A 12,937-nucleotide genomic window follows, 5' to 3' on the forward strand; every position below is an offset into this window, starting at 1 on the left:
TTATGCCTAGTGAATGTTTAATATTTAAATGCCATGTGGCATTGACTATTATATAAAGCTAGGGTAAAAGGCAGTTAAAATATATTTCATAAATGTTTCCCTATGAATTAGACATGGAAAAAAATAACTCTCAATTATTTATTTGTCATGAGTGAATGGACATAAGCGCACATCAACTTTTTTATTTATTTGAAAACAAACACCCAACTTCCTATAAAAGGTAACTGGGACAATAGGATTATTTTTTTATTGGTGAGTAACTAATCTTTAAGGTAGAAAGTGTTTTTACTATCTCCTTGATATTTAGAATAACGAAGTGTTGCAGGATCTTTCCCCAAGTGATTCTTTTCTCAAAAGTGACAGCTAGAAAGGAACCCTTTGTTCTGTCTTGCCATTGGTCATTTTAGACGTCTTTTCTTCAATGGACTGAACCCTCGATGAAAGAACTTTACCACGCTGATCTATCTCTTCAACCACCGTCTTTACCAGCGTGGTTCTGGATAAATCTAGAAATAAAACATATGCAATACACATATTCAACTTAAAATATTACATGACAAAGAATTCCACTGTCATAATATATTATGTCCATTTTTATTGAGGGAGTTAAGTATTGGTTTATAATAACTATTTGGGATAGTTGTATCCACTCAACAGAATAAGTTCAGAGCATGTTAGTTAAAATTACTCAAATATAGACAGGCTGTTGCCATAGTGTATGATTGTCATTAATGTAAAAATATTTGCTGAAATAGAAGGAAAACTAGATTTTATTACCTTTAGATGAATTTCCTGGGCTCCCTGATTCAAAGCCCTTTGATTTAGAGCATGAGCTGTTAAAAAAAATCCAGTTTATTCTGTAATATTTGTTCATCACTTCATAAATATTCACTGAGTCATGGGAAGAACATGAATGCAAGTAAACTTTGTAGGCCCCAAACAGATTTTCATTTTCTATAGAGGAAAATATTAAAATTTTTAGTTATCTAAATCTACATTTGATTTTTGTTTAAAGCCCAAGAATTTAAAACTCAAGGAAAAAGTATACATTTTACATATAGATCTTGGGGGGTTGTAAAGAGTACATTTATTTCAGGACAGCAGTGATGTTAGGTATGAACTGAAAGGTGCATAAAGCTTGAAACCCACAAGGATTAAAAGAATAACAAATGGAGACTTCTGCAGGGATGCCTGGGATCACCCAGGGCAGACGAAGATGCAACTGTGATGTACAAAGTATGGAAGAGGGGACAGTTGAGGCAAGAGATGGCCATGCTTTTCTGCAGTGGGAAGGAAGAGGGGAGGCTCGGAGGCATGGAAGGGAATGACTGTCTACGGTTGTGGCTTGAAATGGTAAAACTGAATTTTCTGATGGCATCACTTACTTTCTGTCTCCATCGATCAGGCGGCAGTAGGTCTCGATTTCTTTTTCCAGGTGGACCTTGATGTCCAGGAGCTGTTCATACTCCAGTTTCTGGCCCTCGGTCTCGGTCCTGACCTGGTGCAGCTGCTCCTCCAGGGCCCCGATCTGAGCCTGGATCTGGGCCAGCTGTGCACAGTAGTTGCCCTCCGTCTCTGTCAAGGAGCACTCCAGGGAGTGTTTCTGAGGACATAAAAGATGTCACAACAAGGGATGAAGGAGGGCCACTTGGAGGACACGTGGGCTAGTGTTTCTCAGCCAAGGGCAGTACTGCTCCCTAGGTGAGCTTTGGAAATCTGAGGCACTTGTCACAGTTAAACAGGAGGTGGAGAGAAAGGGGAAGTGACTGGCGTTTACTGGGTGGGGGGGGGGGGCAGGCCCGATGGATGTCCTGGCATGAGATACCTGACCCACGGGTTTATGATTATTCCAGCAGACATTCACATATTTAGATATTATTTCATATAACAATCAATCTTTATATGAAAACATGTTTGGGGGGTACCATAATAAGAAATCAATCTTATTTTGAAATCTTTCCATTTTATTTTGAGATCGTATTGAGTTGCCTGTTGTTTTTCAATCTTATTCTGCTACTGTCTCCAAAGATCTACCCCACCGCTGTTCCAATGCTTTTTGTGCTGCTGTTTCTTTTTCTAATTCATTCTTGATTTTCTGTCATCAGTCAAAGGCCTTTTAATAAGCACTTGAGATTGTGCGAATGCTCTCACACGGGCGGGATTTCAAGACAAGAGATATATTTCATAACCCAGGACAGGTCATTATTTCAGCTCTACTCTTGTGAATATTATACCTCCTCATTTCCACTTACATAGTCTGTAATTTGTCTTGTCATGTAATCTCTGCTTTAATTAATATAATTTTCCTCTTTCTATTATCGTATCACATCCGGGTGGTTATTACGTCTCTTGATACTAGTTATTACCCCAGTGCGCACTCCTCCTTCCACTCTTTCATTTTCTCTGTATTCTTGTGTGGACCAACTCCCAATCTGATGTTGTTTAAAATGAAACTTATCCATGAAAAGAAGGTGTAAGCCTCAGTCTGTTTCATTACAGGGTAGTTGGGCCCAAGTGTTTACATATTAAATATATATTATTTTAAAACTTCTATTTTTCCTCTTGATTGCTGTTATGGCATTACACTGGTTTTAAAAATCTTTTGTGTATTGCTAAATATATTATCCATTTTTAGGATTATAAAGAGGGAGTTCTAAAAGATTCATTATTAAACAGGAGTCTCAGGGAGCTAAGAAGCACTGCCTTTGATAAACAGTCTGACCAGTACATCACATGGGTGCGGCCGGGCTCTCCAGGGAAAAGAAGTGGAAGGTGAACAGGATGGTAACAGGACACTGAGGCGACAAGTGGCAGATATCAGGGAGGTGCATGCTCAGGTGTTCAAAACTTGAATTTCCCTGATAAAGTGTTCTCATATGATACTCCTTGTTAAGATTGTTAACACTGTCCTAAATCAGACCAGACCATAAGCATCTCTGTCTCACACCTTGCTACTGTAAAGGTTGGCTTGTAAATGAGGAGACAGGTCAGGATGAACTTAAAAGTTCGTACATTACAGGAAGCCGGTGAAACACTGAGATATTATATTTAGACAACTCCCAGCGTGTTCACAGTTTGTGTTCCAAACTACAGAAGTCATCTGACCACAAAAGAATCTCAGGAATGGAAGATAGGTTCCATGCTACCCTTATTCTATTATTTGGTTATGCTGGAAGTTAAGATGGGCTTTTTTGTGGATTATTTCATGAGCCCAAACTACAGGACTACTGGCTGCACGGAATCTAGCTACTTTCTAATACTGCACAGAATCTAGCTACTTTCTAATATCATCACTTCTCTGTGACAGTGCTTAAAATTCTGCCCTGGGAACTTAGGAATTTATTTCCTTCAGCGCAGCTCCAAAACGAGAGGGAGGATCTGTGTTCAGGAGCATGGCAGCAGGATAGGTCCTCAGGTTCTAGTTGCCGGAAAGAAGGGAATGGGGAAGAGAGGAGGGTTCCAGGGGCCCAAAATGGAAGGGAGGAGGGTCTTGGGTACCAGCCAGCAGTGGTGATGAAGGTGAAGGAGGAGAGGGGCACACTTGTTCAGATGGGGTTAGTGAGTGGTAAAGTTTCTAATCTAAATACGATACGGTAAGAAAGCCCTGCCCTTTTTTAGGGTGTCTACATCAAATCAGTCCTCCTGTGTTTTGAGTATCTTTTCCTTCTCTGCTTACTGCTCTCATGTGTATAAAAGTGGCTCTTTGTGTCAAGCTGGTGTCCTCAGGGGGCATGGAAACTCTGATGAGGATAGGAACCCTTAGACCACCACATGTGCCATAATTCTCAAAACCAAGCCTTTTGAATGCTGCCAGCAGACACTGGAGAAGAGAAGCCATTTTCATCCTGGGCTATGTCCATGGAAACATTTGAAATAATTGGCAATTAAGTGCCAGAGAGGGCTGAATGCCAAGCCTTTTGGGATGTGTCAGGTTGGGAGGTCTCCCCTGGATGCCCTGAGGCTGAAGAGGCTAACAGTCCTTATGTGAAATGTGTCCCCTTCTTTGCCTGGTGGAAAGCACAGTGTGGCCTTTAACAGGACTTCAGCAATATTAGGAGATGCTGGTGACACCAGCTCTGCTTTGCCTGACAGCCTGACATAAGCTTGCCACTTGATTGGCAGGTGGATCAATGCTGCTGCCGTCTGCTCTGCATCCAGCTGAAGAAAGGACCAATTTCGGGGAGTGGGCGCTGAGCGTGGGCGGGAAGGAAACTTCAGAGACCTCAGGGAGGAAGCGGTGCCATCTGTCTCTCTGAGCGACTCGGGGTCTGTCTGTCCTCCTCTCTCCACTACGTATTTGGAGGTGAAGTTGTAACCGGGGGACTGGGAAGAATTTCAGTTAGACTTTTTAGCGTCGCTGACCTGCGCTCTCACCTACCGTCGCCAGGAGGGACTGCAGCTCTATGTCCAGGGTCTGCACCGTGCGCTTCATTTCCGTGAGCTCGCCCTGGGCGGAGGAGGCCGCGCCCGCGTCGTCAGAGATCTGCTGCTGCAGGCTGGCGCTCTGCAAGGCCGGGCGCCCGGGAGTTAGCGGGTCTGAGCTTGCCAGGGGGTGGGTGGGTGCGTGGCCGGGGGGGGGGGGGTGAGGGGGTGAGGGGGTGGGGTGGAAGCATGCAGGGTGCCGGGTGTGGGGGTAGGGTGTGGCGGGGGAGGGTACCGGCTGGGCTGGGCTGGGCATCCCTCACCTTTTCGTTGAACCAGGCCTCAGCGTCCCTGCGGTTCTGCTCGGCCAGGTCTTCGTACTCGGCCCGCATGTTGTTCAGCAGAAGCGTGAGGTCCACGCCGGGCGCCGCGTTCATCTCCACGTTCACGTTGCCTCCCGCGGCGCACTGCAGAGCCTTCATTTCCTGCGGGGAGACGTTGACTGTGGCCTGAAGCCGGTGTGTGCTCACCTGCGTTCTTGTTCCTTTTTTAGGTGGTCTCAGTTTGTGACTTAAATTCGAGCTGTCTAAGTTAAGGCACGAATGATTTTTTTTTTTTTGAAGTTGACTTATTCGATCAGTAGTCATGCCAATCATCTATTTACTTCGTTATTTGTTAAGACAGCCACAACCAACGGCACAACATCCAGAGAGGTGTTTTATCTTTTTAAATGAGACGTGGGTACAAAGATCAGAGAGTTCTTAAATTCTTTTTTCCTTTATTTTTTAAAAAACATATTTTATTATACTTGATTTACAATGTTGTTTTAGTTTCAACTGTACAGCAAAACGATCCGTTTATATGTATATCTATTCATTTTCAGATTCTTTTCCATTATAGATAATGTTATTACAAGATATTGAATGTAGGGAATTCCCTGGTGGTCCAGTGGTTAGGACCCAGCTTCCATTGCAGAAGGCATGAGTTGGATTCCCCTGGTTGGAGAACTAAGAGCTCACATACCATGAGGTGCAGCAAAAAAAAAAAAAAAAAAAGATATTGGATATAGTTTCCTGTGTGGTACAGTAGGATCTTGTTGTTTATGTTATGTATAGTAGTTTGCATCAAGCATATAATTCTTGATTAAATGTCAGTGAGAGTGCTTGTTGATGGGACTAGAGCAGTGGAAAAACAGATAAAAATCCCTGCCCTCTTGGAACTCTCACCTTAAGGACAATAGCTCTCACTTGAGCACTTGTTATATGCCAGACATTGTTCTAAAGCAGTTTAGGGGTATTAACATCTCTAACCAGTAGGTACTATTGCCAGACTTAGTTTAGATTGGGAAATGGAGGCACAGGGAGGTTAAACTATTTGCCCAAAATACTTAGTACCTGAAACGACTGGGATTTGAACATTCCTGGATTTGAATGTGGTAGAGAAAAGTAATGTATTAATTTCCTAAGGTTAGGCTGTGACAGGCAGAAAATTGAAGGTTACAGATCAACGTGTTAATCATGTATTACCTTGGGGGAGGAGAGTAGAAGAGCAGAGCGGGAGACATGGAATTCTTTGTTTTATATGCCTTGGCACTGTTTGAATTATTATAAGGAGCATGAGTTACTATTGTAATTTAGTCTTCACCCCCAAGTATTTAAAATAACTAGAGCTAAATCTTCCCCTACCTCTTCATGGTTCTTCTTGAGATAGGTCATCTCTTCACTCAGGGATTCATACTGCAGTTCCTGGTCAGTCCTGCAGAGTGTCAGTTCATCCAGGACTCGCCGTAAGCCATTGATGTCAGCCTCTGTGTTTTGGTGAAGGGCGAGCTCATTTTCATACCTTGGGAAACATTCAGTGAATCTCAGCACCAAGTAGACTAGCTCAAGAGACCAAAAAGTAAAACCTGCTTTACTCAACTGCTCAACTGCTTTTAAGTGAAAGTTAGAAATGAAATCAGGTCTCTAAATATTATAAATGTATAAAAAGAAAGTCCTCCTCCACTCCTCTCACACAATTCTGTACAGAATAATCAGCATGAATATCTGGTCATGCAAATTCCAATAGCATATCCCAATTAAGTAGAAATAGGGCTTTTCAGGATTTTATTGACGTTAAAAGTAAAAATTGTAAATTGGTCAATTAAAACAAATATTTACATTTACTTTGCACTTGGCACTATTTTAGGCAGGCCTAGAAATACAGTGATATTTTGGCTCAAGAATGTCATAAATATGTAAAAATGTGAGTCTAGCTGATTGTAATCTTAAAACAGGCTTTGTATTGCATTTTGTTGTATCTTTGTCACATGTTACTTCCTTTAATCTCTTAGGTTATAGCTTGTTCTGTGCGTGTGTGCTAAGCCACTTCAGTTGTGTCCGACTTTATGCAACTCTACGGACTTTAGCCCACCAGTCTCCTCTGTCGAATCGGGTTCTCCAGGCAAGAACACTAGAGTGAGTTGTCATGCCCTTCTCCAGTCGGGATCAGACCTGTGTCTCTCATGTCTTCTGCACTGGCGGGCGGGTTCTTTACCACTCGCGCCCCTTGGGAAGCCCATAGCTTATTCTACTTGGGGTGAAATTGAAATTTTATATAACACATTAAGTGGACTAGAACCATGTTCTAGGTGTGATTATTTTCTATATCCTACTTTAGCCGGAAATCGTCAGCAGCCAGTCTGGCGTTATCAATCTGCAGAATGACATTAGCGTTTGCCGTAGTGGAAGAGATGATCTGGAAGAAATCAGGAGGGAGAACACAACCGGTAAGTCTGCTCTAACAACCTGTTATTTCAGGAAACAAACAAGCACACAAACAAAAAACATTGCACCATCAACCTTGGTATTAAAAAATCTCACTTCCTTATGTAATAACCAAAAAGTTTTAAAATTTTATTTTTAAAAATTACAAATATGGTTTTACTTCTTTCCATATAACTTTTAGACTGTAATACTTCTTTATCAATGAATATATCTCAAAATAAGCAATAATGGAACTAGTAACATTTAAGTTGCATAGACATTCATGAATCAAAGTGCCTGTTTTTAGCTACTAGGAAGAATTATGTTTCAAAATAGATAATAAATATGATACAAATGATACATAACAATTTGAAGCATTTCCTGTTCTACTTCTATGTCTTTTGCTAGATCATTCTTAGTTTTAAATACTTTGAGGAGTTCCAAATTTGTGAATTCTCACCTTATTCTTAAGATCTTCGATTGTTAAGTGATACCTGCCGTAGTCATGATCAAGTCCACGGCAAGATCCAGGACCATGTTTTTCATACCAACTCTTGATTTTTCTCTCTAGTTCAGCATTTGCCTCCTCCAGAGCTCGCACATTATCCAGGTAGGATGCCAAGCGGTCATTAAGATTCTGCATGGTCACCTTCTCATTCCCAGAGAAGAGTCCCCCTTCACTTCCAGCAAAGCCAGCACAGGTACCACTTCCCGGGATACCACCAGCATGGTCCCCACCAGGAAGACTGCCCAAGCCGCCTCCCAAAGCGTAGGAAAATCCACGTTCAGCACCAGAGTTACCCCAAGCATTGCTACCTGCAAAGCCTGTGCCTCCACTGGATGGTCTGAGAGATTCAGTTCCAGACCGTAGGCAAATATGCCTGGACCCACTAGAAAATCGGAGAGACATGGCAGTATGAGAAAGGGTCACCTTGTCTCTGGATAGCCGTAACTTCAGAGGAGAACAGAATATTGTGTGCTGATGGCTTCTTTGGGCTTTTATACACAGTGGGGGGTGTCTCTATTTGAGTTATACATGCCAAAAGGAAAAAAAAGGCATCATTCAAATTAGCATGAAATTATGTATAATTGGGTGATTTGGGGGGCTAAATTAATGTCTACCATCCTGGGTTGTTGCTTCAGGATATTTGTTATCTTACATATAATAGGGTTCATTCTATATTAAGTTCATTATTTTAACTTATAATTTTGGGTGAGTAATCCTTTACTTTCATCTAGACCCTAAGAATATACCATTATTATTTGACACAGGTTATTATAAAGTTTTAAAAGCTAAGCTTGTGATAGGGTACCATCAGCTACAGCAGGGTCTTAATTACCAGAGAGATATATTGATATAAAGAACCATTAGCTACAGAAACACATATTTTATCCCACCACAGCAAGAAACATTGTGTTGTTTTAAAAAATATATGATCCTACTAACTTATCTTGTCTTACTGTGATTATTACATCTATTCGTTACCTTGAACAATAACTTAAATATTGACTGATTCCTTTATTTAATAACTACTACATTTGTTAGTCAATACTAAGTGTAAAAATAAAGATGTGATGCTAAATAAATGCAAAGATGAAAAATGCATAGTTACAATCTTTGAGAAATGTATGGTCAGGACCAGATAGGGGCTGGATCATGTTTAGCTGTCTGTATTAAAGACTTTGGGATGACTCATAAGTAAAAAGCAGGGGGCAACATAATCAGGTTGAAATGAAAAATAAGGCCAGTTACAAGGCTAGGACAATGGTTCAGGTGGAAATGATGAGGGTAGTCGGATGGAAAGAAGTTGAAAGGATATGGTCATTGATTGAATTTGGAGAATAAGGAATAAGAATTAGGGATAGCTCTTAGGTAATTGCTTTCAGATGCTGGGAATCCTGTAATACTGACGGAGATAGAAAACATAGGAGGAGGCAGATACTGGGATTAGCTTTGGTCCAGCTGAGTTTTAGGGGTTGGTGGAATGTCTCATATGAAGATAGGAAGTGTGAATGTTTAGAGTAAGTACTTGGAATGGGGGAAAATGCCTGACTAGCAACAAGTGAAAGGATTGTCAGGAAGAAATGAAGGACCAGCTCTCATTTGTAATGACATTTAAATGCATGTTTGGAAGTTATCTTCATGTAGGAGGAGAGATGATTGGCTGATGTGCCTTTGGGGTTTGAAGACAGGCTCAGAAGAAGGAAAAAATAGCAAAGAAGTTTCTGGTGTTCTTGAGAAAACAGTTGAGGTGATTGACCACAGTTTGTGCTGCTCAGTTGTGTCCCAACTCTTTTATGACCCCATGGACTGTAACCTACCAGGCTCCTCTGTTCTTGGGATTTTCCGGGTAAGAATATTGGAGTGGGTTGCCATTTCTTCCTCCAGGGGAATCTTCCTGGCTCGGGGATCAAACCCCCATCTCCTGCATCTCCTGCATTGGCAGGTATATTCTTTACTACTCAGCCACCTGGGGAACCTGTGATTGACCATATGTAAAGAAGAAAATAAGGCTAGAGGAAGAGATACACTGAGCAAAGACAAAGATTGAGTCATTGGGCACTTTTTTGAGGATATACAGCAGGTGGAATGGGCAGGAGATTGACAGAGATGAAGGATGGTGGGTTAAAGTTGGACAGTGGAAGCCCGAATTTAGAATTCTAATTGAGATATAACCCCAGATCTTGATAAAGTGTAGTGAATAGCCATGGGGCCTGGTCCCAACAATCGCTGGAATAAGAGATTAGAAATGGACTGACGCTGAAGTCTTGGAGTAGGAATTCGACTGGAGTGTTAGATAAGCCATCTATATAGCCAGGAAGTCTCCCATGATGGCAGGAGATGAAGAGAAGTGGACTGTGAACCAGGTGCCAAAGTCCTTGGATGGTGGCAGGATGTGGTGGGGGGTAATTGGATAGCATCAGCCTCAAAAGAATTTTAGCTGAAGAATGAAATGACAGGAAGCTGGATGTGACATTGGGTATATAGAGAATACGGATTCTGCCTTGAAGTCCATATGTTAGATACGTGGAAGTGGAGTTGGGAGGGGATGAGGAGAAAGGTGGAAGGGAAGTGGAGGAGAGGAGAGAGAAAGGAGAGGGTTGGGAGGTAGAGAGAGGAAATGAATGATCAGTTTCCAATAGAAAAAGTTCCTGGGCGAATTCGGGAGAAAGACACATTAAGTGTAATATTATAAAAAATCTTTTCAGTTGAACCCTTCTGCAAGGAAACCTGCAGAAAAGGTTTAGGGAGTTGTCAAAATGTGGATGAAAAGATTTTCCATCCCTTTTTGTTGATATACTAAAGGAGACTTGGCTCAGTACAATGCCCGGTAAATGAAAAGCTGTCAACGAAGGACAGCTTTATTGTTGTGGTTGTGTTATATGCTGGTGTGGACAGTCTGGGGAGGTCAAGCTGAGACGGAAGCAGAGGTGGGCAAGAAATGACCTGAGTAGCCTCCTCTTGAGGCTTTGGTGGGAGAGTGGGGTGAAGGAAGACGAGAGGACAGGAGAAGGAGGGCCTTGGTTGGGCTTGACTCGGTCCGGTTCTGTGGCAGAGAGAGAAATGAAGTAGCTTTGCCACCAAGACAGTCAGGGTGTCTCCTGGAACTCTGTTGGCACAAGCAGTCTGAAACCTAGTTAGCTGGTACCAAGGCTGGCATCAACATGGCCTTTAAATGCATTTTCTGGGCAAAGTTGTAGGATCTTTTTAGAGCTCCAGAGGGCCTGAGATATCACTGATTTCAGCCTTTTTATTTGACAGATGAGGCAAGTAAGGCCCAGAAGTGTTTAACAATTTGCTCAGTGTTACCAGCTACCTGCCGAGTGAAGATGTGGCGTATTTTTAGGTGACCTTGAGAGTCTTGTGAGCATATTTCAGATATAAGTAATAACTCTACTGAATATCTGCTTTATATGTTGCCATCAATAATCTTAAAATGCTGTATAGGTTGTGAAATTATCTTTTAATTAAGTTATTGAATGATTGAAATAACAAAGAATTAGGATAGTAAAATATATAAAGAATTGTGACTCTCTTCATTGCTTGCATGATCACTGAATTTGAATTCATGTCTCTCAGTCGTGTCCAACTCTTTGCAACCTCATGAACTGTAGTTTACCAGGCTCCTCTGTCCATGGACTTCTCTAGAGTACTGGAGTGGGTAGTCATTCCCTCTCCAGGGGATCTTCCTGACCCAGGGATCAAACACGGGTTTCTCACCTTGCAGGCGGATTCTTTACCATCTGAGCCCCCAGAGAACTGTAAGTAATAATAATTAGACAAATAATTGGTGTAACGGGCTTTCCTGATAGCTCAGTTGGTAAAGAATCTGCCTGCAATGCCGGAGACCTGGATTCAATCCCTGGGTTGGGAAGATCCCCTAGAGAAGGGAAAGGCTCCATTATTCTGGCCTGGAGAATTCCATGGATTGTATAGTCCACGGGGTCACAAAGAGTCAGACACCACTGAGCGACTTTCACTTTCACTTTGGCATAACAGGTCCACATTCGGTATATGTAAAGAAAATATTTCCGAAGGAACATGTGTGGCAAAAAAAAAAGAGGAAGATTTTGTTGTTGTTAATGCATAAATTAATTTTTTTTGCTTTACAACAGTTTTATTTTTTAAAATATAAATTTATTTATCTTAATTGGAGGTTAATTACTTTACAATATTGTATTGGTTTTGCCATACATCAACATGAATCCGCCACAGGTATACACGTGTTCCCCATCCTGAACCCCCCTCCCTCCTCCCTCCCCGTACCATCCATCTGGGTTGTCTCAGTGCACCAGCCCCAAGTATCCAGTATCATGCATAGAACCTAGACTGGTGATTCGTTTCATATATGATATTATACATGTTTCAATGCCATTCTCCTAAATCTTCTCACCCTTGCCCTCTCCCAGAGTCCAAAAGACTGTGCTATACATCTGTGTCTCTTTTGCTATCTCGCATACAGGGTTATCGTTACCATCTTTCTAAATTCCATATATATGCATTAGTATACTGTATTGGTGTTTTTCTTTCTGGCTTACTTCACTCTGCATAATAGGCTCCAGTAATGCATAAATTTAAATAAGTGGTTTCTTGGCATCACCTCTGGTGCGCCCATGTCATTAACTGCCCTTGCCCCTACCTTTCTATTGCCACCAGAGGGCAGTGCTCACCTGCAAATGTATATTCTTGGGCTGACTTCAACCTGGATCATACATGCCCTCGGCAGGAAATTATTAAACCCCTGAATCCGCCTGCTAATGCAGGAGACACAAGAGATGCAGGTTTGATCCCTGGGTTGGGAAGATACCCCCTGGAGGAGGGCATGGCAACCCACTCCAGTATTCTTGCCTGGAAAATTCCATGGCCAGAGGAGCCTGGTGACCTATAGTCCATGGGGCTGCAAAGAGTTGGACATGACTGAGCACACACACAGCACAACAGCAAGAACCTACCTCAACATTAATGTTTTCAAAGTCTAGAGCATGATGAATATAAAGACAAAATCCCCTTATGTTTATATCAAGCTTTACAAGTTCAAAACCTACAACCCCTGCATTGAAAGCGGGGAGTCTTAACCACCAGGGAAGTCCTCTGCTTTTAGTCTCCCCTTCAAATTTCTTACTTCACAAAACCTTACAGAGGCTCTATAGATCAACACAAATAAATTTATTGAAACATAGTTGGTTTACAGTTCAGTTCAATTCAGTCGCTCAGTTGTGTTCAACTCTTTGTGATCCCATGGACGCCAGGCTTCCCTGTCCATCACCAACTCCTGGAGCTTACTCAAACTTATGTCCATGGAGTCAGTAATGCTATCCAACCACCTCAT

At 41.9% G+C, this 12,937-nt stretch overlaps 1 protein-coding gene and 1 long non-coding RNA gene across 2 annotated transcripts in view; one reads left to right on the forward strand and one right to left on the reverse strand.

Annotated features, from left to right (window-relative positions):
- KRT28 (keratin 28) lies at window positions 1–8,016 on the reverse strand. The gene is made up of 8 exons (XM_069543446.1): window positions 7,567–8,016; window positions 7,016–7,098; window positions 6,048–6,204; window positions 4,686–4,847; window positions 4,379–4,504; window positions 1,386–1,603; window positions 778–833; window positions 1–506 (listed from the first exon to the last, which is right to left on the reverse strand). The coding sequence occupies exons 1-8, from the start codon at window positions 8,014–8,016 to the stop codon at window positions 364–366; spliced, it is 1,395 nt and encodes a 464-aa protein (XP_069399547.1). The 3' UTR covers window positions 1–363.
- LOC138415201 (uncharacterized) overlaps window positions 7,047–12,937 on the forward strand; it is a 26,575-nt gene continuing 20,684 nt past the window's right edge. The window contains exon 1 of the long non-coding RNA XR_011247155.1: window positions 7,047–7,129. This is a non-coding gene — a long non-coding RNA (uncharacterized lncRNA). The remainder of the gene's footprint in view (window positions 7,130–12,937) is intronic.

This window comes from Ovis canadensis, chromosome 11 (assembly GCF_042477335.2).
Source record: "Ovis canadensis isolate MfBH-ARS-UI-01 breed Bighorn chromosome 11, ARS-UI_OviCan_v2, whole genome shotgun sequence".
In the NCBI taxonomy this organism is placed as follows: domain Eukaryota; kingdom Metazoa; phylum Chordata; class Mammalia; order Artiodactyla; family Bovidae; genus Ovis; species Ovis canadensis.